General features: G+C 47.9%; 1 protein-coding gene across 14 annotated transcripts in view; it reads left to right on the forward strand.

Annotated features, from left to right (window-relative positions):
• BAZ2B (bromodomain adjacent to zinc finger domain 2B) overlaps window positions 1-25,942 on the forward strand; it is a 1,380,234-nt gene that overhangs the window by 1,151,294 nt on the left and 202,998 nt on the right. For all 14 annotated transcript variants that reach the window (XM_086956655.1, XM_086956643.1, XM_086956644.1 and 11 more), the window contains one exon: window positions 17,783-17,938. In XM_086956655.1, the coding sequence (XP_086812781.1) occupies window positions 17,783-17,938 (156 nt within the window). The remainder of the gene's footprint in view (window positions 1-17,782; window positions 17,939-25,942) is intronic.

Here is a 25,942-nt window from a genome sequence, read left to right on the forward strand (position 1 = left end):
ACAGGGGTTTTCACAACTTGATGCAAAGCACAGCAACCAGATTTCAATTGCCGGTTACAGTAGAACACACAGATTTTTTTTACATGACTTTAAAGAAGAGTATAGGAAAGTCACACGAGCGATTCCTATCATTGATTATATCTGGAATTAAGGAATTAAGATTATGAAAACGCCTGCTTCCATTCTGGCTGTACTCCCTTGCATTGAGAAAAAGTACTGTGCTCCTCCTGATACTCCATCTTGTCTGATTGGTCATCCCCGACCAGATTCAGAAATATCGCAAGCCGCCCAACAAAGATCCAAAAATCCGGCTACGCAAATAACACTGCCTGATCAGGAAGGACGGAGGTTAGACCTTATAGGTAAAAAGTTTTCCTTGTATGGCAGCAGCCTCCATTAAAGCAGCGAATTCTTTGGCAATACTCGGCCGTTATGACAGCCAGATGTGGTCAGATTTGGCAGAATTTATGGACCTCATTCCTGAGGACCGTAAACAAGACGCAAGGAAGATACTTTTGGAGGGAGAGCGAGCCGTATCTGAGATCATAGATTGCGTTCTGGACATTGCAAACACCAACTTTCCACAACTTGCCGGTGCTGCAGTACTTAGACGCCAGGGATGGCTTAAAGCTACATCTTTTAGACCAGAAGTACAAACAAAGATTATAGACATGGCCTATGATGGAGAATCCTTATTCGGAAGGCACAATGATTCGGCCCTCCTTGCTACAAAGACTGATACCAATACTGCTAAATCGTGGCCGCTCTACAATACAGGCGCGGATCATTCCAAGGTGCAAGAGGATGTGGGTTTGCATCCAGAGGAAGATATCAAAATCAGCAAAATAGGCAGTATCAGACGCAGTATAGACAGCCTTATGGCCAATCATCTTGCGGACAATCCTCTTCAACTAGTTTCTCCTGTCAGGGCGATGAAAACGATCCAACAATCAGGGTGGCGATACCAACAGGAAGCAATGATTTACGCACACCAGTCATCCTTCCCTCCCTCCCTCCCTGTGGGCGCCAAATTTCAACTTTTGCTCACAAGTGGCAACAGATCACTTTGGATCGATGGGTTCTCAACCTAGTCAACAACGGCCACACCCTGGAATTAATCAAACGGCCACCTACTACCACTCACAGGGTCCCCCTCCCCCGCGTCTTCATTTACTGTTCAAAGAAGCCTTAAAAATGCTCCACAAGAATGCAATAGAGAAGGTTCTGTAGTAGGGGATCTCTGTGTATAGTCATAATCTAGTGAATAGTCCCGCCCATGTGCGTGGACCCCGGAGCAACCAAAAATAATCTCTTAAGGTGTCGAAAAATGCAGAACTGCACAGACACTTAAGAGAGAATTAAAGACAGATAATGCAGCCTATAAAACCAGGCTACACTGTCCAGTACTTCACCTAGAAATTCCACCAAAAATCCACAAACAGCAAAGTCTGTCCAGATTTCCCTTGCTTCAGCAGCAAAAACCCTCAGGAATGATAGAGAGGACGACATGGACAGACAAGCCCCATAGGCTGCCATTATGTGGCTCAAAACAGGATACTGTGCCTTTAAGAGAACTTTCCAGAACTTCACAGTCACCCAGAATGCACTGCAGGTCCCTTTTATTTCCAGTTCTTTTTTCCGGCTCCTGCAAGCAGGACCCTGGAGCATTGAGCTCGCCCTTTTCAAGGGTTTATTGGTGATTTTTCACTTTTGTTTCGAATTGAGTGCTTTCTAAAGTACTTTAGTGCTTTTCGTCTTGGTTTTTGCACCCTTTTGATGTCAAATATGCCTGCATTATTTGACAAATGTCCGGAGTGCTCCAGGAAGAAGGCCAAATCAGATCCCCATGAGGTGTGTATCCTCTGCCTTCCCTCTTTCCATGTCCCAGAGGAGTGTGTGATTTGTCAGGGCTTCTCTGGCAGGACCCTGAAGGACAGAAAGAAGATCAGGCTTCAGGGCCTTGCGGAAAGAAGGCTGAAGGCGCAAGGTGGGTCTGGAGGGGCTTCCTATGCCCATGCTGAGGCCTCTTGGGGGCTCCCCAGGGGCAGGAAGACCAGCAAGCGTCCCCATTCTCCGTCTGGATCGATTGCACCGACTAGGGCGTCGAGAGGGATGACTACAGTCTGTTCCCCGTCGTCTGGGGCAAAGCGACGTCGACGCTCGACGTCGAAGGAATTGAACAGACCGCCGTCGAAGTCTCCTGTGACTATTTCGTCGTCGTCCTCGTCGAAGTCATCGTTGAGTGATCGACGTCGAAAGGCCCGGCGTTGGCGCTCGCCGTGGAGGCGACACCGCCGTTCACCGCTGGCGAAAAGGAGAAGATCGTCGTCGAGGGGATCCTCGTCGTCGAGGAGTAGATCGCCGTCGAGGCGCAGATCGCCGTCGAGGTGCAGGAGGTCGCGGTCGAGGTGCAGGAGGTCGCCGTCGAGGCGCAAGAGGTCGTCGTCGAGGCATAGACACTCTCCGTCGAGGGGGAGACTGTCGACGCCAAGGAAAAGACGCTCGACGTACGGTCGCCGTTCTTCGACGCTGAAGAGACGTTGAAGGAGGCCTGATGCCATGGGAGGTTCGCCAATGTCCCAGGCTGGAAAGGAAGGCGGATCACCGGGCTCGGTGTACTCCGAGGTGTATACCCCGTCACAGAGACCGGTTACACCTCCGCCTCCATTGCCAAGGGGTCTCCCTCCGAGGGCCCCTACCCCTCATTTTTTACCACCACTTCCGCAGCCGGGACCTCGACCTCAGTTGCCAGAAAAGCCACCTCCGGTCCCTCCGAGGTCGGTCTCACTGCCCAGACATCCAACCCCTCGCAAGGGGACTCCTAAGCCGAAGGCCCCGGCCAAACCAAAGACGTCCGCTCCGGTGGAACCGGCGGATCGACCGAGGCCTATGAAGTCGCAATCGTGCTCCGGACGGAGAGGAAAATCGAGGAGTCGACGTAGATCCTACTCTAGATCAAGACGTCGCCATAGGAGGCGGGGATCCAGGTCCCGCACTGACTTCTCCAGGACAAGATCCTATTCACCGACCTTGTCGGACTCCCCAGGGACAAGGGTGTCTCCGGTGGACGACATCAGCACATTCCAGGAGGTTCTCCTGAGGGGTGTTACAAAATTGGGAATCACGGTGACGGCTCCAACACCCATGACGTCCGTGATCTTTGAAACGCTTCACAAGAAGCATTTGTCTCGCCCTCTTCTACCACTTGTGCCAGGTTTGGTAGAACCTGCGGAGGAGCTGTTCCTCAAGCCAGCGGTGTTGAAGGCCGCTCCCTCCCGACTTCTGAAGAAGTACAGGGCCCCGGATTCGGACCCGGCCTTTCTGCGGATAGATCCGGTACCCGACTCTGTTATAGTGCCGCCCGATAAGGAAAGCCGATGGATCGACTCGGCTGGAAGGAAGGCTTGTGGGACTGCATCCACGGCCATGAAGGCCTCCAGCGATGCGGCGTTGCTGGGGCGGTACGACCGTGCCCTGTGGGACTCCCTGCAACAGTTCACGGACCTTCTGCCACGAGACAAGAGGGAGGACTTCCAAGAGATCCTCAAAGAAGGGATGCTGGTGTCAAACCAGGTCATCAGCGCGGCTGCGGATATCTCTCTTTTGGCTGCCCATGGGTACTGTCATGGGATCAACCAGCGGTGCCATGCTTGGCTCAGGCTCACATCACTCAAGCCGGAGGCCCAGCAGCGGGTGGCCAATCTGCCCTTTTCCGGGGAAACCCTGTTCGGAAAGCATGCCGATGATGAGATGGCCCGCATGAAGGCAGAGGCAGAGACCCTGACTGCTGTGGGCTTGGAGAAGCCCAATGAAAAGAAGTCCTACCGCCCGTTCCAGAGACGGTTCGGTGCACAGGGAAGAGGACGAGGGCAGTCTTCGGGACAGCAGCAGCAACAACAGCAGCAGTTCCGGAGACCCTTCCAAAAGCGTCAGAAGGGTAGAGGGGGACAGCAGTCCTCTACAGCGAACAAGGGCCCGGCCGGGTCGCGACCCTGAGCTGTTACTTCCCCTTCATCCGTTACCCGCTCCGGTGGGGGGAAGCGTTCAATTTTTTTCTGGCAGAGTGGAGAAAAATTACTCAGGACAAGTGGGTGCTGAATATTGTTTGCAATGGATGCAGTCTTCGATTCACCAGCTCGCCTCCATCGATTTCTCCGGTCAGCTCGCAGTATCAACTGCGCGAGCTCCAGACGGAGGCCGATATCCTGTTCAGGAAAAGGGCGATAGAAGACGTACCTCTGGGTCAAAGAGGAAGAGGTCTGTACTCCCGGTTCTTCCTGGTTCGCAAGAAGGACAAGAACGAGTTCAGGCCCATTCTGGACTTGCGACAGGCAAACAAGTGGATTCGCAGGGAAAAGTTTTGCATGCTGTCGTTGCATCAGATTTATCCTCAGCTGCAACAGGGAGACTGGCTATGTGCAATAGACCTACAGGATGCGTACTTCCATGTGCCCATTGCACACAAACACAGGAGGTTCCTGCGATTTCATGTCAGCACCAATCATTATCAATACACAGTACTGCCATTTGGGCTGCAGTCTGTGCCCAGAACATTCTCGAAGTGCATGGCAGTGGTAGCAGCACACCTGAGGAAGAACAAGGTGTTTGTCTACCCGTACCTGGACGATTAGTTGATCAAGGCCTCCTCCTTCTTGGAAGCTCAGGCACACTTCCAGAAGACGTGCGTTCTCTTGAACAAGCTGGAGTTGCACATCAACATGTCCAAGTCTTTCCCGACTCCGGTCCAGTGCATTCAGTACTTGTGAGCCACCATCAGTACGCTGTCAGCAAGCGTGTCTCCTTCGGAGGAGCGAAGATTATCACTCCTTCGGAAGGCTCAGGCTCATATGACCACTCCATCTTCAACAGTGAGGACGGTGTCTTCTCTACTGGGATCGATGGCCTCTTGTATCTTCCTAACGCCACATGCACGACTGCACATGAGACCGTTGCAGGAGTGATTGGAGGATCAGTGGGATCAGAGGAAAGGGTCTTGGGACGACAAGATACAACTGTCTCTGCATGCTCTTCAGTCTCTGAAGTGGTGGTGTTCAGCGGAGAACCTCCTCAGAGGGGTTCCCTTCCACAAAGACATTCCCACTCAGACTATCGTGACGGATGCTTCTCTCCAGGGCTGGGGAGAGCACTCCGGAGACTTACAGATTCAAGGAACGTGGTCACCGATGGAGTCCACGTATCACATCAACTTCCTGGAACTCAGAGCTGTTCACTTGGCCCTGAAGGCCTTTCATCCGTCCTTTCAGGCCAACTCTCTGCTTGTACAGACGGACAATACGACCACGATGTATTACCTCAACAAGCAGGGGGGCTCGAGATCACACACTCTGTCGCAGGAGGCGCAGGCGATCTGGCACTGGCTTCTGGCCAGGGGACTGACAATAACGGCTACCCCTCTGCCAGGTGTGCAGAATGTTCAGGCGGACGCACTGAGCAGACTGATTCAGGAAAGCCACGAATGGGTCATAAACGACGAAGTACTAGGAGAAGTCTTCACAAGGTGGGGGGCTCCAGACGTAGATCTGTTCGCCACCGCCGAAAACAGCAAATGCCGAGACTTCGCCTCCAGGTACTACCAGCAGGGGACGCTGGTCCCAAGAATACCGTCAATAGCATATCAACAGATTGGAGCTTTGCGCCATCTTCCTCTCTCGGCAGGCATTTCTCCCGAGGATTGCAGGCTCCTTATTGTTGGTCCGTACTGACAATACGACCAGCATGTATTACATCAACAAACAGGGGGGAACAAAGTCACCATCTCTTTCGCAGGAGGCTCAGGAACTGTGGGAGTGGGTCGCAGTCCACAAGATAATCTTGAGAGCAGAACACGTCAAGGGGCTTCAAAACACTTTGGCCGATACCCTGATCAGGTTTCTCTCGGGCTATCATGAATGGGAATTGGAGCAGAAGCAGGTGAACAGAATCTTCCAAGTTTGGGGCAAACCAGCACTGGATTTATTTGCAACGAGAGAGAACAGGAAATGGCAGTATTACGCCAGCAGATTCCCTCAACAGGGATCAAGGGGGAATGCCCTGTCCATGCGATGGTCAGGGATTTGTATTTACGCTTTCCCCCCTATGCCTTTGATCCCGAAAGTGCCCCTCAAAATGAAAATGGATGGCTGCCGTCTCATCCTGATTGCACCCCTTTGGTCAAGGCAATATTGTTTCCAGGAGCTGCTTCTACTATCTCAGGACCAACCTATCTGCCTGGTGCCAACACTCACAATGTTGTCAAGGGAGAGGGCTCAAATACTTCCTCCAGATCCACAGTCGCTGCGCTTGCATGCATGGCTCCTGATTTCTTAGAATTCAAAGATCTGAACATCTCTCAGGAATGTCGTGAGATTTTGGTTAAGTCCCGTGCTCAGAGTACAGTCAAGACTTATCGCTTAAAGTGGAAGCGATTTTTTTTTTTATTATTGGTGTGAGATGAATGATGTTCACCCTACCCAAGTTCCTGCGGAACAAATTCTTCCTTACTTATTGTCCCTGGCAAAAACTGGGCTTGTTTTTTCATCGATTAAGGTTCATCTTGCTGCGCTCTCCAGATTCAGGAAGAGTTCCAATCAACCTTCTCTCTGTTGCTCTTCGCTTGTCAAACAATTTATGAAAGGACTCTTTCGAGTTTTCCCTCCAATACGTGCACCACCTCCAGAGTGGGAGCTAAATACTGTGTTTGCTCAATTAATGGGAAGACCATTTGAACCTATCCCAAGGCTGATCTCAAGTTTCTCACACGGACGGTTGCTATTTTGCTGGCCCTTATATCGGCACAAGGGTTAGTGAAATCCAAGCTTTCACTATCTCAGAACCCTTCCTACATTTCTCTAAGGATTATGTAACTCTTCGAACAAATCCCAAATTCATCCCTAAAGAACCATCTCAATTTCACTTAAATGAACCGTTAAAGCTAAAAGTTTTCTTCCCGGTTCCATCAACGCCAGCGGAGAGGGCATTACACTGGCTTGACTTTAAACGTTGTTTAAAGTTCTATTTACAGAAGACTAAGGACATCAGGCGATCCAATCAATTGTTTGTGACCTATGGGCAGGTCACAAACAAAGGCAACAAAAGCCAGAAGGCTGGCATCTACGATAAATTTCGGTCATGACAAAGCCAACAAACCTTTGCAAAGAAAGGTCAAAGCGCATTCTACCAGGACTATAGCAACTTCTACTGCACTGTTTGCTGGAGTAACATTGGAAAATATCTGTTGTGCTCCGACATGGAAGAAAGTCCACACGTTCACGAAACACTACTGTCTGCAATTTGCACAGCAGGACGATGCAGCTGTAGGACAAGCGGTTCTTCAACATCTTTTTCACTAAGGTCAGATTCAGGTATTTTCCCTTGATATACTGTAATGTTTCATGTGACATATATTATATGTTTATTCCTTTGAATATATGCATTTTTCCTTGTGTTTAAAACCTTGCCTTCCTTGGGTAATGTTTCTTAATATGCATTCTATTTATTTGAAGGCGTATTTAACTTTTTAATGTTCCAACATTTATTGATGTGTTTTGGGAGTTTATAACTCCTGTCTCCCACCATCCGCAACCAACACTGTTTTTAGCTTACTGCTTGCTATTCTGATTCAGGCATGTGAATCTATGAAAGATACCCCAATACTGGATAAGAAAACTGTAGGAGAGTAGGGTCTGCAATCCTATGGTCACCCCAGATTTTTGCTTCTTGCTTCACTGGTTTACGACTTTCCCTGGCTGTGGGCCTGCTAATCAGACCCACAGCCTAGCTGTTCTCTCTCTAAATTGACACACATGTACTTTAGGTGCATTTACCAATTGGTATTGGGTCACTCTTATAAGTCCTTGTACAGTGTACCATAGGTACCCAGGGCATAAGTGCACCCAAGGCCTACCAGGGACTACAGCATGTATTATGCCACCCCTGACTGGCCATCTAAACAGACACAACTGGGTGGTAACACAGCTTGGGCAAGGTGATGTAATCACCCTTTGCTGTAGATATAGTATACCTACATCTAACCCAAGATGGACACATGTATTCCTATAAGTCACTCCTATGGCAGGCCTTATCAATCCTGAAGGCAGAGTGCTTGGAAATATGTGAGATGCTGCTCTAGCATGAGCTGAGCCTGTCTGCAGCTTTCGGAACCATGTCCTTTAGCTGTTTCCATGATAGTGCCATACCATATACTCTTAAGTGCATTATAATCCTCACGGTTATTGCTAACTTTGGTTTGGCATTATCAAAACATGTCGAGTAAGGTGTCATACGATTTTGAATACTACCCCCTCGCCAGTTCTGGCGACGGGGGTAGCATTCCACCCTTTTAGAGGGACACGACATGTACAGAACTAGAACCCCGGTTAAAGTTAACCAGAGCCTCAGCATCACAAAATGGATGCTGTGCTAGCACACCCCCAGACAGGACTTTGTGTATCCAGATAGGCAGGGCTGAAATGAATGAGACATGCCTGGGGCACACAAGGTGTCCCTGTGCATACCCCAGTTCAAACCAGTTGCTGGGGCACTCCAGCCCCAGCTCTGGCGTGAAACCTGACAAAGGATAGGGGGTGTAACCACCCCCCTTCGTGGTCCCACCCATGGGAGGGACCTAGTTGCTAGTACAGCCCCCTTCAGCAGGATAAAGGTAGGAGCTGGTCCCATTCCAAATTAGATTATCCTGAACAACTCTACAAAGAAGAAACTCTGGACTTCGACGTTCTGCTCCACAGAAGGCTGAAGAAATCTCCCTTGTGGCCAAGTCGTGACCACCCTGCAACCGCAGGCACCATCAAGCGTCCTAGCGGTTCACTTAGTCGTCCTTCCTGGCGGAACCAGACTTCAGAGCCCGACGAGACCCGGACTTCCAGACCTCTCCGACCTCAACTCACATCTGCAGCACAGCTGAGATCCGTGGGTGCGACGAGACACCAGCCACCTTGAAGAAACTGCACTTCGCTTCCAGCACGACCTCTGAGGCACCCTCGAGTGAGTGCTTTGGGGATTGAGAAGCCCCAGCCCCGAGCAGCTCCTGCACCGAAGACCAGCCCTCCAGCATCCACATGATCTGCGTGGGGCTCTTCTGCTTGTTTGCTACTTGACGCGTTGTCTGGCCACTTGCCAGCTGGCTAGTGGCCTCTTAGACGACGAAATCTTGAAACTACGCCGCTGGTTTGGTTGCTCCAGACTGGCCCTTGCTTCCCTGCAAAGGAGAAGTACCCCGGACCCTCCTGGTCCGCACCAGACGCCATCTTTACTTGCCACGTGGGTTGCATTTGCCAAGGCCTGTTGACTCAGATCCTGGAACCGACCCCGCCGACAGCGAGAGCCTGCGTGGGAAAGCTCGTGCCTCCATCCTGGACGTCGACGACGCCTCCTGGTTCACGTGGCTGCAGAGTCAAGCATCACCTCTTCACCTGATCGCGACAACATCATTTGGTTCCTTTCTGGTTCCACTCCGGTCACTGACTAGTGGCTTTGAACACTGTCCCCTCTGCTTTCAGGTCTCCATCTTCTTCGATCCGCCCTTGGATCACTCCGGACATCTTCCTCCTGGTCGCCTGCAGCATCTTTTCTCCAAGGCTCCATTGACTTCAACGAGGAAACCCGACACACTTTCACACCTATGCACCCGCAGCACATGGGTACGGTAAGGAGAGCATATCGGTGCTCATAGGTAGATTGACTCTCCTAGTGTCCAGGTATCCTATAGTTTTAGTCTCAACCAGTCGGAACTGTCCTTACTTACCCATTTTGTAAATTGTTCGTGCCCATTGACTTTGCATTGAAACCCGCTTGTCTGTTCTAGCACTGCACACGCGTCCCGTGGGCCTCCTGCTCCTTACCTAAGGTTAGGGTGGTGTAGCCCCAGCGATTCTACAGCCTCTGGGCATACTCAATTCTTCTATCGTTCTATTTAACCCATTTACTTAGTATATGGTATGTCGTGCCCCTAGGGCACCATTGTAATTGTGCGACTTACGGTATTTTTCTGAAAAGTATTGTTATGTGCTTAGCCTTCTGATCTCATAAAGAGTTCAGAGGTGTTTGTTAGTAATAAATATATTGTTTATTTTCATAACAACCTGTGTGGTGTCCTTTCATCTGGTATTCAAAGGGTTATATGTGGTAAAACAGCTGGCTTCACATGCCAAAAGAGTTTAGCCTAAGACTGCTCTGTCCATGCTACCATTAGGATAGCTGGTCTATAAGGTTGACTTACAACCAATCACCATAAGGGTTGTTTGGACTGATACAAGGTGATCACTAGAACTAGTGAGCATCATATATCAGGCCAACTTCTCACAAAAACAAATTATTTACCTGTAACTACAGTTATCCAGTATTGGTATCTTTCATAGATTCACATGCACCCACCCTCCTCCCCGGCGAGACAGTTCTTTTGGTTGGGATTCCTGTTTCCCACTTGTGCTAAGAAGATCTGAGGGGAACTGCCTCTGCTGGTAAGGTTCTAGATAGTGCTGGTAGCTGATTGGTTGGAACTATTTATCTGATAAAGACCACTAGCCGCAGATTCCTTAACATAGAATTATCCCCAGGTATGAGACTGAATCCGGAAGTTTTTTTGCCCAACATCCCTGCATCTTCTGGGAGTTCTCCACCAGGGCTCTGGTGAGAGGGAGCTGCTGCTCCCCTTTGAGGGTTCTCTCCATTCTTCTCTGACTGGGATTTTGGGGCGCCCCGCCTCGGGGGATCCGGTGCCCCAGCACCTTCCGGCACAGCATGACTGGGTATGTCTTTCCCTCCACCCCTCTGCCTCGAGTTCCCTTTTGCAGACTGCCTTTCCATCCATGCCACCGCTGTTGTCGCCACCATCACAGGAGGCTCGCTAGCTGGACTCTTGGGGGCACAATATGTTTGCTTCGACCAGTGCGTCCCTGCGGGCCCTTAACACTTTGTGTGTTTTCTAGGGCCACTTCTTGCTTGTGGAAATCGGGGGAGTCCCTTGGATCTGCCGCTTCTCCTGAGGATGCTGGATGCTGAAATAAGTAAAAGATTCTAAAAAACACAAACAATGTTTTGTTGAATATAAAAAAATATGTATGGCTTTGTTGTGAATATTGGTTCTTCCAACTAGAAAATAATTCATATGTTGTTTCGCATTGTCTGTTGTATGAACATTTTTGTGTAGTATGAAAGTGGTGTGACTGAATGTGGGATGAGATATTTTGAAATGTATATAGAATACTGTTTGTAAATATAAAGATCACTAAAAATTGTTTTTCTTGTATGTTGTACATAAGGTCTTAAAAATATAAATTTCGTAAAAAATCTAATTGTTTCAAAAAAAGCTGAATATAGAATATTTGATTAAAGCAAAAATAAAAATACGATACTTTTCGATCCAAAAACACTGGTTTGATTTCAGATGTTTTGAAAAAACTAGGGCAATTAACTAGGTAGCAGCACGTGCACTTCTCTTTTGTTTATTATTAGCTTGTGGCAAGCTGTGCTGTTGGGAGCCCAGACCCAGTGGTGGTTTTGGAGTTGATTTGCGGCACCATGCGTTGGATGGATGGTAGCTGGCGGCGTTTATTCTTCACTCCGCACATCTGAGTGCTTGGTCGTGCCATGGCTTCATCGGTTACCCTTCGCCGCCATGCTTCGCTTCGGGACAGTGTGTTCCCGGAAAATGTGTGGGAACGGCTGGTAGATCTTCCCTTTGATGGCACTCTTATGTTTCATGCCCCGGCAGACTCGGCCATCCAGAGGTTCTTGGCGGGGCTTCGGCCTCCTCCTCCTCCCCCTCAGTGACCTGTGAGTTGATCTGGTCTTTGGGTGCTGTTCTTTTGTTAGAGTGGGTCGGCCCAGTTGTGTGATCTGTGTGCTTCATGTGCATTTGAGTCCTCTTGTTGGGACTGTGGTTCTGTTGGCTGCTGGCCGGCCCTTCTTCACTGTGTGTTTTTGTTTTGGGTTATCTACACCAGGTTGGCCCTGAGATTAGGCCTTCTGGTTTTCTCTTTGGCTGCTGACAAGCCTTCTGCAGGGGTTTTTACCCGCGCCTTTTTCTGTTGTCCTCTGCTGCTGAAGGTTCTTCCTAAGAGGGTTCCCATGTCTTGGGACTTAACATACCCTATGTGGGGTAGTGGTAGCTGTTATATAGCTTGTTCTATGCTGGGGAGTTGTGGTCGCCTTCGGGCCTCTGCTCTCCATGGCGTTTCCGTACGTTGCTGGTGCAATTTCCCTATTGCTGGATTGGAATGCCTTGGTGGCGCCCCGGGGTGTCATTCACCAGGGTCGCTGCGCTGTTCGCCTGGTCTGCCTGCTGTCTGCGTCCTGGCGTCGTGGCTCTGGTTCTACTTCTTTTTGGGTCATGTGTGCGGGCCCCTCTCTAAGGTGTATCGCCACCCTGCTTCACCTTCATGTTCTCTGTCCGGGGGGCTGAGATGGATTTTGTGTTCCTCCCTCTTTCAGGCGCAGCCTGCCTGGTTTTCCTGGGTGCCCCGGGCTACTCTTTCTTCCTCTGACTGCTTGTTGCTGTCGGCGCCGTTATGTCTGGTCTCTTGACTTCTGGCTATGGTGGGCTCAGCTGCCCTCTTCGCGGGGTGTGTTCCCGGTGGTGGGGGGGGAGGGGGGCCTTGTTGATCTTCTTCCTCTTCATTACCTTGGCCTTGCATGAAGGTTCTGCTCTCTACGTACAGGCAGGGTGGCTGCTCAGGGCTGTGTCTATTCTTTCTTCTTTCCCTGCCTTTGGGTGCTGCAGTGTTGACACTGCTTCTTATGGTGCTGTTTGTCACCTTCCGGGCGACATCATGCGACTCCGCCCAGGCGCTGTACGTGACGTCAGCGAGGTCACATAAACCCCACCCTGGCGCGCCTATATCAGTTTTTTCCTTTTCCACGTGCAACGCGGATCCGGTACTGTGTGGGGCCCTTTTTAGGTCTCGCTGGAGTAGCATCCGAAGGATGCGTCCAGCTACAGACGTATAGCCGTCCGTCTCGGGGGAATTAGGGCCAGGAGGGTGGCACGCGCTTCTGCCGCTGGATTTGCCTGCGTGAACGCGCACGTCGGCTCCGTCCACATTCTCAGCAACATGCGTGCGCATACACACACAGACAGACACTCGCTCGCTCACACACACCCCCTCCCCCCCACAGTCATCGGCCTCTTTTAAACACACACACACGCATACACACAGACTCCAAGACACATACACACACGCACGCTCACACACATACAGAGCCCCCCGCCGCCGCACGCGCACACACACATGCCCCCCGCCCTCGCAGCTCAGCAAAGGCCCTCACTCACTGGTACTCGTCTCCAGCTCTCCATGCGAGGGCTCGTTGCAGGCGGCGGCGGTCTCTTCCTTTGGTGCGGGGCTCTCTCACCTCACGGGAGCCCCGCTAGCGCCAGCCGCCCTTCTCCTCCTGCCCACACGTCCCAGTGCTGGGTAGGCTCCCGCCTGGGCTTCCGGTGTGTCTTGACGTCCCGCCCCGGCCTGCCTGACTTCCGCCTGGGATTGTGCACGCCACGCATGAGTCCATGACTTCCTGCTGTGGTCTCTTTGGTATTATCAAGGGAAAAGGTATTTTAATAATAAAACGTTACAAATGTTAAATTATTTGGTGCGGTATGAGGAGAGCTACACAATCCCTGTTCACGTTTTTCACTTCAAAGCACGCCCCATTGCACACCCAGGTGCGCCTCCGTCCCAACCCCCAATCAGTCTCCTCCATCCTAACCACGAACCTCCAGGGGCCAAAGCAGCAGAAATACAGAGCTCCCCCTATCTCAGCAATAAACTCCTCCCTGCCTCCTCCCCAGGCTGCCTAAGCACGGTGTCCCCCCCCTTGCACCCTTCCACATGAGCCCCAGAACGATAAACCATGCCTAGACCCAAACCCAACCCCACCCTCTCCAAAGACGACAGCTCCGAACCTAAGGCTCACACCCCCCTCCAAACCCAACCATCCCCCCACTGTCCTGTTACGCCACACTCTATGCTCCCGAGCCCCATCTCAGCAGCTGCAACACCGTCCTCCTGTCCGTCTGTACTTTTTTCAAGCCCACAAAAAGATGTTAATATTTCACTTCTGTTCTTAGATTTTCGTCTCAATAAAATACACTGAACATAATCTTCGCAAAAGTTAATTACAAAAATGTACGCTAGTGCCATTATAAATTACAATAACTTTTTTCTTAGTATTAATTATAAAAAAAATTAAAAGCCATTGTTATGTGTATTAACAAAACATCTAAGTCATGTAAATACAACACATATTGCATTACAAATGCTATAGGTGTCACATTTGCGAAAGTTATAACTATTGGCATTGTAAATGACAAAGCTATTAATTTCGCTATTTTCAAAACCAACACATAAATAAAAAATGTGTCATTTACAATACCAATAGCTCAAACTTTCCTAATGCGAGACCTATTGCATTGCAAATGCTTGTTTCTTCACCAATTGTATTCTGTCTGGTGGAACAGTGTGTGAATGCCTTCGGGCTTTAAAACTTGCACGTCGTGTGGGCGTCTTATGTCAGCGACGGACCCTCCTCTCATTTGTATGTGGTGTTTGGGGGAGGATCATGGCACCACTGATTGTGAGGCGTGTCAACAGTTGAAGCTGAAGTCGCGGCGGGAGCGCCGAATGAAACTTCTATCGGCGCGTCTCTCCAGGTCGACTGCTTACTGCTTGCTGCATATTGGTGTCCTCTTCCCCGGAGACTGGCCGCTGCGTGGTGTCTTTTTCACCGGCGTCGTCTAAGGGTGGCTCCCCGCCCTTTCTGAGGCCAAGGTACTTGTCGGAGGAGCAGCAAGTACCCCATTCTTCAGTACCTTCTGGCTTTCTGGGACGGACAACTTAGTCTACAGCCGTCACCCACGGAGGAACTGGTTTCTTCTTCGCAGGGCCCTACAGAGGCGGGTGCGGCCTTCGCTTGCGCGGTTTCCATGGATGTGGGCATTCTGCGCATGGGAGACCCGATTGCTAATTTTCCGGCGGACCATCTCTTGGAGGTTCTCCACCAGGGCTCTGGTGGGAGGGAGATCTTACTCCCCTTTGAGGGTTGGCTCCTTTCTTCCCTGACGGGATTTTGGAGGCGTCCTGCCTCAGGGGATCCGGTGCCTCAACACCTTCTGCACCAACACCTTCTAGCTCCATGTGACCCGGCGTGCCTCTCCCTCCACCCCTCTACTGCCAGTCCACTTTTGAGAACCGCTTTCCCCTCCCTACCGCCACTGTTGACTCCGCCGTCCTGGGAGGCCCAGTGGCTGGACTCTTGGGGGCGCAACATTTTCGCCTCAACCAGTGCTGCCCTGTGGGCCCTTAACACCTCGTGTGAATTGGCGAGGCCTCCTCTTGTTTATGGGACTCAGCTGAGTCCCTGGGATCCGCGGCTTCCCAGGAGACTGTTCAGGTGGACTTACGGCATCATGCTTTGGATGGCCGGGAGCTAGCGGCGTTTATTCTCCGCTCCGCTCTGAACATCTCGGAGGTGTTGGGCCGGGCTATGGCTTCCTCAGTCGCCCTCTGTCGCCATGCTTGGCTTCGGGACGGCGTGTTAGCTGAGAATATTCGGGAGCGGCTCTTTGACCTTCCGTTTGATGGCAGCCTGTTGTTCCATGCCCCGGCTGATACGGCCATCCAGAGGTTACTGGCGGGGCTCCGGACTCCTCCCTCTCCTCCTCCTCCGCCTTATTCTCCTCCTCCTCCCCCTCCTCAGTGACTGCTGAACTGAGCTGGGTTTGGGCCTTTTGAATGCCCTTGTTATAGGGGGTATTTGCTGCCCATTGAGTCCTCCTTGCTCTACCGCCTCTGAGTTGGTGCCCTCTAGTCATGCCTTCCCTTGTTCTTGGGGGGTGGATGCCCTCTAGACTGGGGTGGCTGGAGGGTGGTTGTTCTTGCCTGTTGGGTCTGTCTCCCCTTCCTTGTTTCGGGGTGTGGTTGTAGGCCTGCTGAATGTGTCCCGACTTATGCAGGTTCCCTTTCTCTGGGGTTGAGGTTGGGGGATTGCTGTCTGTGTATTGGCAGGGTGGCTGCTCATGGCTCTGCTCTTTTTCTCTCTCACTGCCCTTGGACACTGCGGTGTTGCACTGCTCTGATGGGGTTTCTTTTTTTGTTTACTGTTTCACACACTGTTCCCACGCTCCCACAGTTTTTGTTTGGTGGCTCCGCGTTGTGGTGCAGAAAAGTTCTCAGAAGAAAACTGATGTAAGCGCGCCGGGGTGGGGTTTATGTGACTTCGCTGACGTCACATACGCGGACGACGCCTGGGCGGAGTCGCGTGATGTCGCCCCGCCCCTGGTGCGCAGGGATGCTGTGGCAAAAAGTTTCCGGTTCCAGTCTTACGCCTGGGGATAATTCTGCGTGAAGTAATCTGCGGCTAGAATCGTCTCTACCAGATACATCGTAACCGAAGGGAAGTAACTTGTACTTTAGTTCTTTTCATATAATGATGTAGATAGGCTACTAAGTTTTAGGCCTTTTGGCCTGCTTTTAGCCTACTGCTATTATTTACTTAGGTACTGCTTTTGTAATTTACAGTGGGACTCCCGCCTCGGCGACGGGGAATGATTCAGGCATGTGAATCTAGGAACGATACCAATACTGGATAACTGTAGTTACAGGTAAGTAACTTGTTTTCTTCTTAACCCTATAGTGAAAAACAACAGAACGTGGGACTGGGTCTTTCTTTGTAGCCTGATAACATTATGTTGGGATCTGTACTTCGACACTCCCACGGACAAAAGTGGTAAATCTGACCATAATCACTTGATGCTGTAAGTATTAACATCACGTGGGTTATGGACCTGTGGTGACATGGATAACTTTATCCTTGTCAATCAGATAACTGATGAATGTGCACAGCTATGCAGGAAAAGCATCTACATATTTAATTGCACCAACTTTGTGCTGCTCTTATGGAATCACACTAAAGTAACTTTGATTTTGTGTTCCTTAGTGGATACGTTTTCAGGGCTCTTACTGTTCAAATTAATGTTTTTTAAGTTTCTAATTGCTATGTCTATCTAAGAGGATTGTTTACCATTCTACCTGCGCTAAGGCAGCAGTATTCTGAGATGTAGGATAGTTAATATGGGCCATTCACCATCTCTTGTTGAATGCTAATTAGAGGCTATGATTTTCATTTCCTACCTGCATTCTCAGATAAGTGATATGTTGCATCACATTGGTACAATAGATCCAGATGTAAAAGGTACTTGTGTGCATCTTTGGTATGTCTCTATGCTTCCATTACCAACATCCAAATATATCCTCACAGTTCAGTGACATTCCCACTGATATTTTGAAAGGCATTGTAATTAATGGTAGTAGAGGTAATATTATATAGCGTTAGCTGCCACAGTTTTGCAATTTCATATTGCTATTATTAATAGATGGTTTTATTACCCAACTCAGTTATTCTTATTTTATCGTCCTTATAAGGGTGAAGGGCTGAGAGAGATACTTCCCAAGATGAAGGGCCCCTGACATTCAAATTACAAATACACAAATCAGCAGCAAATGATTGACTGAGTGAGATATCGTACTGAACTTAACCTGGATTTATGTGTAAGGAGGTCACGTGACCTAGGTGGTTGCTTCTTTCTTTTTTGTTCATTCATTTGAGTTAGCGTAATATTGTTCAGTTAATCCTACTGACAGTGCCCATTGAAAGGAAGTTATGAATATATATTAAATGTTTGCTGAATACTTGATATTTTCTTTAGTGTTGTCCTTTTTTTTTTTGCTTTAAAATATTATAATTGAAATGCCTGTCTTCATTTTGTCACTAGAGATGCAGTTTGGATGGTGGAGAATTAGTGACCCAGAGGAACTAAAGGCTTTACTTAAAGTTCTACATCACCGCGGTATCAGGGAAAAGTCGTTGCAGAAGCAGATACAGAAACATCTGGAATATATTACACATGCCTGCTTTAGGAATAGAGATGGTATGTTATGTTACTTTGCCATGTGTGTTTCTGTGTACACATCGCCTTTTCTGTCAGTCTGTAATGTACAGTATTTTCTGTCTTCAGAATACCCTAGTTTGACACGAAATGATTGAATAAACATTGCCTTGGAGCAGAGGTTACCATAAACATTTTCTAGGTAGAGAAGGCCAATGTATATGTTGTGGTTTGTGATCAAGGGTTGCATTGACCGCTGACTACAGCTCCCAAAAAATGAATTGTTAAGAACAGTGGGGTTCAAAACAAATATTTTGTTCATTATGGGGAGGTATATGATCTTAACCAAGGAATTTAGTTTGAGACAACCATTGCCAGGCGGTGCAGTGTAAAAAACCCATCAACCAAGTAACTTAGGTAAAATATGAGAATGTATGAACATTTCTTTATAAAGGGAGTTAAAGTTCTTCTCTAAATTTTTTTCTGTAAAAATCCAGTGCCAGTTTTAAAGCACTTACTGTAAACACATGCCACTTCTTAAAGGATAAAAAAAATATCTAACGGGGATGACAGTCTCCCACAGAACATATTTGGAGCACATTTGTACAGCTCTGTCTTTTAAACATACTGGTCCAGGAACATCAGTCAAAATGTGATAAGATGTATAGATAACTTTTCTGAAGTTATTTAGGATATCAATTTTCCCAGCCACTTATCTTCATACTGTGCCACCTTGAGGACCTGACACAACTTTCCTTCGGGTGAAAGCTTTAAGCAAGTGTCACCCATACTTGGAGGTAGATCCAGCTCTCTTGGTTTGGTAAGGTCGGGGGCAAGCGGGCATGTTTTACACACTGGCACAATGTGAAGACTGGCAATATGCAAGTATCTCCAATGTAATGGACAACTACTTAAGTATGAAATTTAAAAATTGGTTAACCCAACGTAATACTAAACCTCACACCACAAGAATCTGAGAGGCAATGTAAGAATTTAAACAGGGTAAATGGCATGAATGCCTAGCAATGACGATCTAGAGCCGAAGGAGATCTTGGGTTTTCTTTATCCTTTATTTCAATAGTCTTAGATTCCAAGAAACAAGTGTAGTTGAATAGATACAGCCAACGCGTTTCACCCATTGCGGGCTTCTTCAGGGCACCCAAGCCTGTGGAATACTTCCAAAACGTAGATAGGTCCTATTTTTGTAGAAAATACAGAAGCAAGAAGTAGGGCTTGCTGTATATTAGACGAAGAAGATTGTCCTTATTAAGAACCAATCCAGTTCTTGACATATTAAAACGAATAAAGGTAATTGAAGGAAGTTTTGGGAGAATAATAATTTTTATCAAATTCACCCGGCCGTATATGTTTAATGGAAGATTTGCCCATTTTTACAATAGCCCTACCATCTCCTGACTGTTTTTTTTCCAATTAACTTGTGTAATATCTTCGAGACTCTGTGTAATTTAAAATCCCTAAATATTGTATTTGAGCCTTTACCCCATGGCTCCATATGTCCTGATTCCACTCCATTATCTCGGTTTTGTCTATATTTACTTTATATCCGGATACCTGACCAAACATCTCTGCCTTCCTCATTAAGTTCGGAATTGCATCCTGCGGATTTAGTGTATACAACAATAAATCATCTGCATACAGAGCTAATTTAACCTCAAAATGATTTAATCTGAAAGGAAGGATGGTGGTATCTGCTCTAATCAAATTTGCCAAAGGCTCTATATAAAAGGTAAAAAGAAGCAGGGAAAGAGGGCAACCCTGTCTTGTCCCCCTAAAAATTTCAAACCAGTCAGAGAGCTCACCATTCACTAAAACCCTAGCTTTTGGGCAATAATACAAATTTTGCACTGCCGTGATTATATTCTGTGGAAATCCAAAACTACGTAAAGCCTCCCATAAATATGCCCAGTGCACCTGATCAAACGCTTTTGCTGCGTCGACTGATACTATGGTAAGAGGTAGTTTCCGGTTCTCCGCTATGTCTACTACTCCTATCAACTGAAAAGTTAAATCTTTAAGTTGTTTCCAGGGATGAAACCTATTTGATTAGGATGGAAAACAGGTTTTGTTACTTTAGCGACCTGTGCTGCTATGACACCAGAAAATATTTTGTAATCCAAATTCAATAGGGAAATCTGTCTGTACGAATAAACTCTCCTTAGGTCTTTATTTGGTTTTAAAATCAAAGTCACTATAGCCTCTGAATAAGACCCAGGAGAATGTTCTCCTCTAATATAGATTGCATTAAACAAAACTTTTAAAAATAGAATTACTATATCGATCATACATAGAAAAACCTCCACTGGGAGGCCATCTGGCCCTGCAGCTTTCCCCTTTGCCATTCTCTTGCACTGAGCTCTAATGTCTCCCTCTGTAATCTCTCCTTCTAAGGCTTTCTGTTGTTCGTTGGTTAGCTGGGGGAGAATCGTTAATCTTAACCATTCAGTAATAGCCTCTCGGTTTGGTTAGATATCCTTCTTATATAAACCTCTCATAAAACCACAGGCCTCTCCACAGATATGGACATTGTTATGCAGTAATTCTCCTGAGTTTCTACTAGTTAGCTCTCAAATCGTATTTCTAGCCCTATCCCCTTTAGCCTTCCAGGCTAGTAGAGAACTACACTTTTCTCCGTGCCGGAGCTTACTGGCTTTCCATTTATATCCAGTGCTTTCTTATCTATCTTCCCTTGGAATGCTGCCTGTGGCCCCTCCAGCTCTTTACTCGGGGCTTGAACTTGATCTATATCCTCCATTGAGGCCCTCTGTAGTTCCCTTTCCTTTGCCTTAATTGCTTCCAGATTATGCTCAACCTCTCGCTTCTCTTCCCTTTTCTTGCCTACGATTATGGATCTTAAGACCCCCCTTAAATAGGCCTTATAAGCATCCCAAACTACTTGATGTCCAGCCGATACTATATTTACATGAAAATAAGTCTCTGATTTTTCTCTGAAATCTGCAACTACTCCCTCATCTAAAAAGATAGTCCTTTCTACAGTCCATCTTCTCTCTCCCTCCTTTTGTTGTATCGTCAGTGCCAAAGTGACAGCAGAATGATCCGACATTATCGCAGAAGTATGTGCTACCTCAATTACATCTCCACACAACTCTTGATCTAATAGAAAATAATCAATAAGGGAGTGATGTCTGTATTTTTTACTATAGAAGGTAAACTCCCAGACCTCCCTCAACTTCATACGCCAGATGTCAATCAAATGAAACTCCCTCATCATACTTTTTAGTCTGGAGAATGTTCTCAGAGGATGTAGGTATTTTGCTTTTGAAGTCCTGTCTAATACTTTATCTATAGCTAAGTAAAAATCCCGTCCAATCACAATGAGTGCTGTTGTCTCTAATAGACAGGATTCCATCTTACTTAAAGCTTCAGGATTATCATTATTTGGCCCATAGTATACTGCGCACACTAAAGGGCTGTTTTGAATTACCAGGGTCGCCACTAACCATCTGCATGAACAATCAGTTTCAGATTTCACTAGTCTTATCCCATTATTACTTTTAATAATAATAGCAACTCCTCTAGTACTTCCCCTCTGATCAGAGCATACTACCTCCTGAATCCATCTACACTTATCAAAACTTTGTCTACATTTACATCAAGATGTGTTTCCTGTAATAAAATGATTTGGGCAGTGTTATATTTAAGAGTTTCAATAATCCTGGACATTTTCCTCCTTGATTTCAGCCCGTTCACGTTCCAAGTTAAAAAAGTAACTACTTTTAGTTTATCCATTCTCTAAACCCAGGTCATCAACTCTTGCTCTAAGATCTTGGTTCCGGCCCGTGATCAGACCTACTCTTATCCCTACCCCTTCATTACACAAGCAAATGAGGACTATTTTTTTTGTTTTACTCCCACTGCTCCCCACACCCAGTGCCTCCAACCCATCCCTCCCCCCAGGAAACCCCCTCTCCAAACCTGGGGCGAAACACTCCACCCTTTGCAATTACCCCCATTCCTCCCAGAGAGGAGAGACTCAACAAAACAATAAAAAAAGAAAGAAACCGCCTATCTATAGCATTCATCCATACCGTAATACAAATTCTTATGGGGCCCAAACCCTGATATCATAAACTCATAATCTGTCTTATCATATCATCTGTGATAGGAAAATATCCACTTCCTCTGGGTTACTTATATTATGAATTTTTTGTGCCACATTATTTTTAACATAGCTGGAAGACTTTAGCTGAACCTGAGCACCCTTGCTCCGTAGCTCGTACATTCTCGTACCCAGCTCCCACTGCCTCTGCGCAGTCCTCTTACCAAGATCTGACCTAATTTGATATGAGAACCCATCATGATTTAACGTCCCCCCCCCCCCCCCCCCTTCAGGGCCCACTCCAGTACTAACTCTTTTACGGCGAAAGTTAGGAAATGAATCAAAATTTCTCTGGGGGTCTTCCAATCCGGGTTTAACCTGAAAGGATCCTATGAACTCTCTGGATCTCCTTCTCCCAATCAATATCTGGCCTGTCTTTTAATACTTCCTCCCTCAGGAAACCACAGATAAAAGCCTAAACATCCTCTTTCTCAGCCCCCTCCGGTATTTTGAGAAATCTTAGGTTATGTCGGGTTTGTGTTTCGAGCCTTTCCAGGCATTTTCGATATCTCAAATTTTGTGAGAATATCTTGACGTATGACTGAAAACATCTTCTCGATCAAGTGTTCACCTTCATTACCATCATTAAATCCATTACCTCAGTTTCCATGTATCTGACTCTGTTTGGGGTTCTCCGCCTGCGCAGATAACTCAGATATCTCAGCAGCACATCCTGGGCTAAAATCAAGACTAGAGTTGGGGGTTGTCTCAAGACTTAAATTTCCAAATTGTGGCTCTGTGGTCTGTGTAGGCTCTGCCAGCGGAGCAAATCGGTTCTCTAGGGGCAATGGAACAGTTGTGACATATTATGTAGCTTATTTTGTGACTTATTCCCCCTTACCTGCAAACTTTCGACATGCTCCATAATTTTAAAGTAAGATCTCAAAGAGGATGCAGGTTTATCAGACACACGCACCCCCTAGGGGCCACAGCGTCTAGGCTTTCCTCCTGACTTTGGTGCCTTCTTTTTGGGGGAAATTACTGCAGTCTGTACGCCAGTCTCTGCACCATCCAACAGCTCCCTACCAACTGTTCCCTTGCCTCCCTTTCCTTTACTCTTTCCCTCCGGAAGGGAACAAAGCTGATAACGACTCTTGATTAAATTTCCAGACTTATTTTTTGCCATATTTTCTACTCCCACCTCTAGACTAGCTGTAGCTCCCGGCTCAAGTGCAAGTGTAGTTTGGGGGGGAGGGGGAGAGGTCTGCGCTCACTTCCACACTCCTCCTGACCCTGCATTTACCACCACTCTCTCTGACCTCTTCATATGGCTGTGGCTGTAGCTATATCGTTGGTAATAGGGGCTCGCTTTCCATCGATCTTGACCTCAACCGCCCCGCACACAGCCCTGTAACTGAAGTCTATTGTTCTCCTCACAGCCCCCACCTCCTGATGGAACACACTGCTCCCCCTCGGTCTGTACACTGCCAGGTAAACACTTTGTCGATTTCTTCATCAATTTCGTCTGTTTCAGCTCAGAGTCTTCCGCCCAGCTACCGGCTGCACTCACAAGTCCGCTCCTCCCCAATGAGCTGCACACTGTGCTCCCTCTACCTCTCCCAGCCCAGAAGCCCGCAATTGCTAACGCGGCTTGAGCCTTCAGGAAGAGGCGAGCAGCATTAGACCAAACTCCCCACTGCTGTTCCGCATCCAGAGCCATAGGCGGTAACCGCGCAAATAAACCAGGTGAGCCCGTTTTTTTTTTTTTTTAAATCATATAACTGCTTGTCGAAAATTCATTCGTTAAATAGCTTATCTGCTCCTTGGAACGTTTTCTTTTTGAAGTCACACAGCAGTTCCAAACAAATTCAGAGGCTGTTTCCTCATAGCTACGTTCCTCTTCTCTCTCTAGCCGGGAGCTCAAGCTACCGGCGTCAGCCTGCTGCCATGTTTCCCCTGAGCTTTTGCTGCAGGTGCCTTCCTGTTGGCAAAACAAAATCTACTGGAGGAAGAATTTGTTTCCTAAAATTGATCAATGGTTAAAAGATATGACATATTGTTGAGAACAACTTGAAGTTTACGCAGAGGAGTTGTCACTGCCTTCCAGACCCTTAGGCGCCAAAGGAGCGCCTAAGGAAAGCCCGTCTGTGCCCGTCCATGCCAGGCCGGGCTAGGACGTGGCTTGGGGACTATAACAATGGAACCTTTATCTCCTAAAACCTTCTGCTATAGTGGGGAACAGCTTAGGGCACTCAGAGGAGGCGTTAAGGTTAGTTGTCCTAAGGAGACACTACCAGAGGAGGTAATGTCCCTCTGTCCACATTGCAAGCCTATAAAGCTAGTGAATGGCAAACGTAACTCCTATGTGGTGGAAATCCATCTGCTCCTAGAGGAATGAGATCTAGACGCACTTTTTTTTAACTGAGACCTGGCTGACCGATGCATCTGACCTGGATTGTAGTCCAGGTGCTCCCGCCCAACTATTCTATTATCAGGCAGGATCGTAAGACAGGTGCGAGGAGGAGGTGTGGCGATTATCTATAAGAACACCTTTGTGTGCAGAACCTCTCAGAGTCCACTTGTAGAGTGCGAGAGTCTTGGCTTTTCTATATTCTTCTCACCCACTTGTACTTTCTCAGGGATTTTGGTATATAGACCACCGGGTGATTATCACGACTTCTGTAACAACCTTCTAGACAAGATCTCTCTTTCCATCAGTAGTGCCTCTAATTTTTCCATCTTGGGCGACCTTAATATTCACCTTGATGAAGCCGATGTCGCTTCATCGCAGTGTCTGCTGGATACCCTGGGAGTAGTACATTTGGAACAAATTGTGGCCAACTCCACTCATGTAGCTGGTCACCTACTAGATCACTTATTTACCAATCTTGGGAACACTGTTTGTGGTCAGCCTAGCTTTGTTCCTTGGTCAGACCACGCCCTACTTTCTTTTGTGTGGTCCCCCCCAATACAGAATCACAGGGTCACCCTTTCAAAGAAAGTCAATCGAATAGGGTCGAGACTACCGGTAGAGGACTGGGAGGCGGCCCTGAAGAGGTGTCCGCCGGCTCCCCATGATGACCCAGTGGTAGCTAACGAAGCCTTTGATAAGTGGCTTAATTCCACCTTAGATGCCACCCTCCCCAAAAAAGAGGTTTGGCATCGGGAGGGCCCTAATAAACAACCGTGGTACTCTGGGGAACTCAAGGAGCATAAACAACTGTGCAAATGGGCGGAAAGGAAGTGGAGAAAGGACTTTGCCCCTGCGGCGAAAAGTGAATACAAATCATCTTTGAGATCTTACAAAAAATTATTAAAATCTACACAAGCTGCATACTATCAGGGTAAAATGAAGCAGCTAATACGCCCAGAGAATTTTTAAAAAAATGTTCAAACTTTGGTCGCCACCCCTATGGCCACTAGGCCCCCTCCGAACCCACAGAAACGCTGTGAGGACCTAGCCGATTATTTTGCTGCCAAAGTGTCTAACATCTACTCCAGCTTTGCGCCAACCGCACATACTCCAGACAGGATGAAGAGCGAAAACGGGATGTTTGAGGAGGTAGCCCCAGACTTGTCTGGAGGTCTTAAAGCCTTCCCGCTACTAGTTCTGGCTACCGTGGAATGTCTCCTCAGCAACCTGAAATCGGGCTCCCCTCTGGATGCTGCGCCTCCGGCGGTTCTCAAACGGGTATCGGGGACGGTCTGCCCGGCGATAATGCAGGTCATTAACGTGTCTCTGGCCTCAGGAGCAGTGCCCCCCAACTGGAAGATGGCAAAAGTCAGGGCCCTGCTAAAAAAATCTAGTTTGGACCCTGAAGACCTGGCTAATTACAGGCCCATTTCGATGCTACCGGGTCTCAGCAAAATAGCTGAAAAACACGTGAATCAGGTCCTGTCTTCTTTTGTTGAAACCACGGGTTCACTACATCCTACCCAGACAGGGTTTAGAGCCAAGCAAGGAATGG

The sequence above is a fragment of the Lissotriton vulgaris genome, chromosome 2_1 (genome assembly GCF_964263255.1).
Source record: "Lissotriton vulgaris chromosome 2_1, aLisVul1.2, whole genome shotgun sequence".
Lineage (NCBI taxonomy): Eukaryota > Metazoa > Chordata > Amphibia > Caudata > Salamandridae > Lissotriton > Lissotriton vulgaris.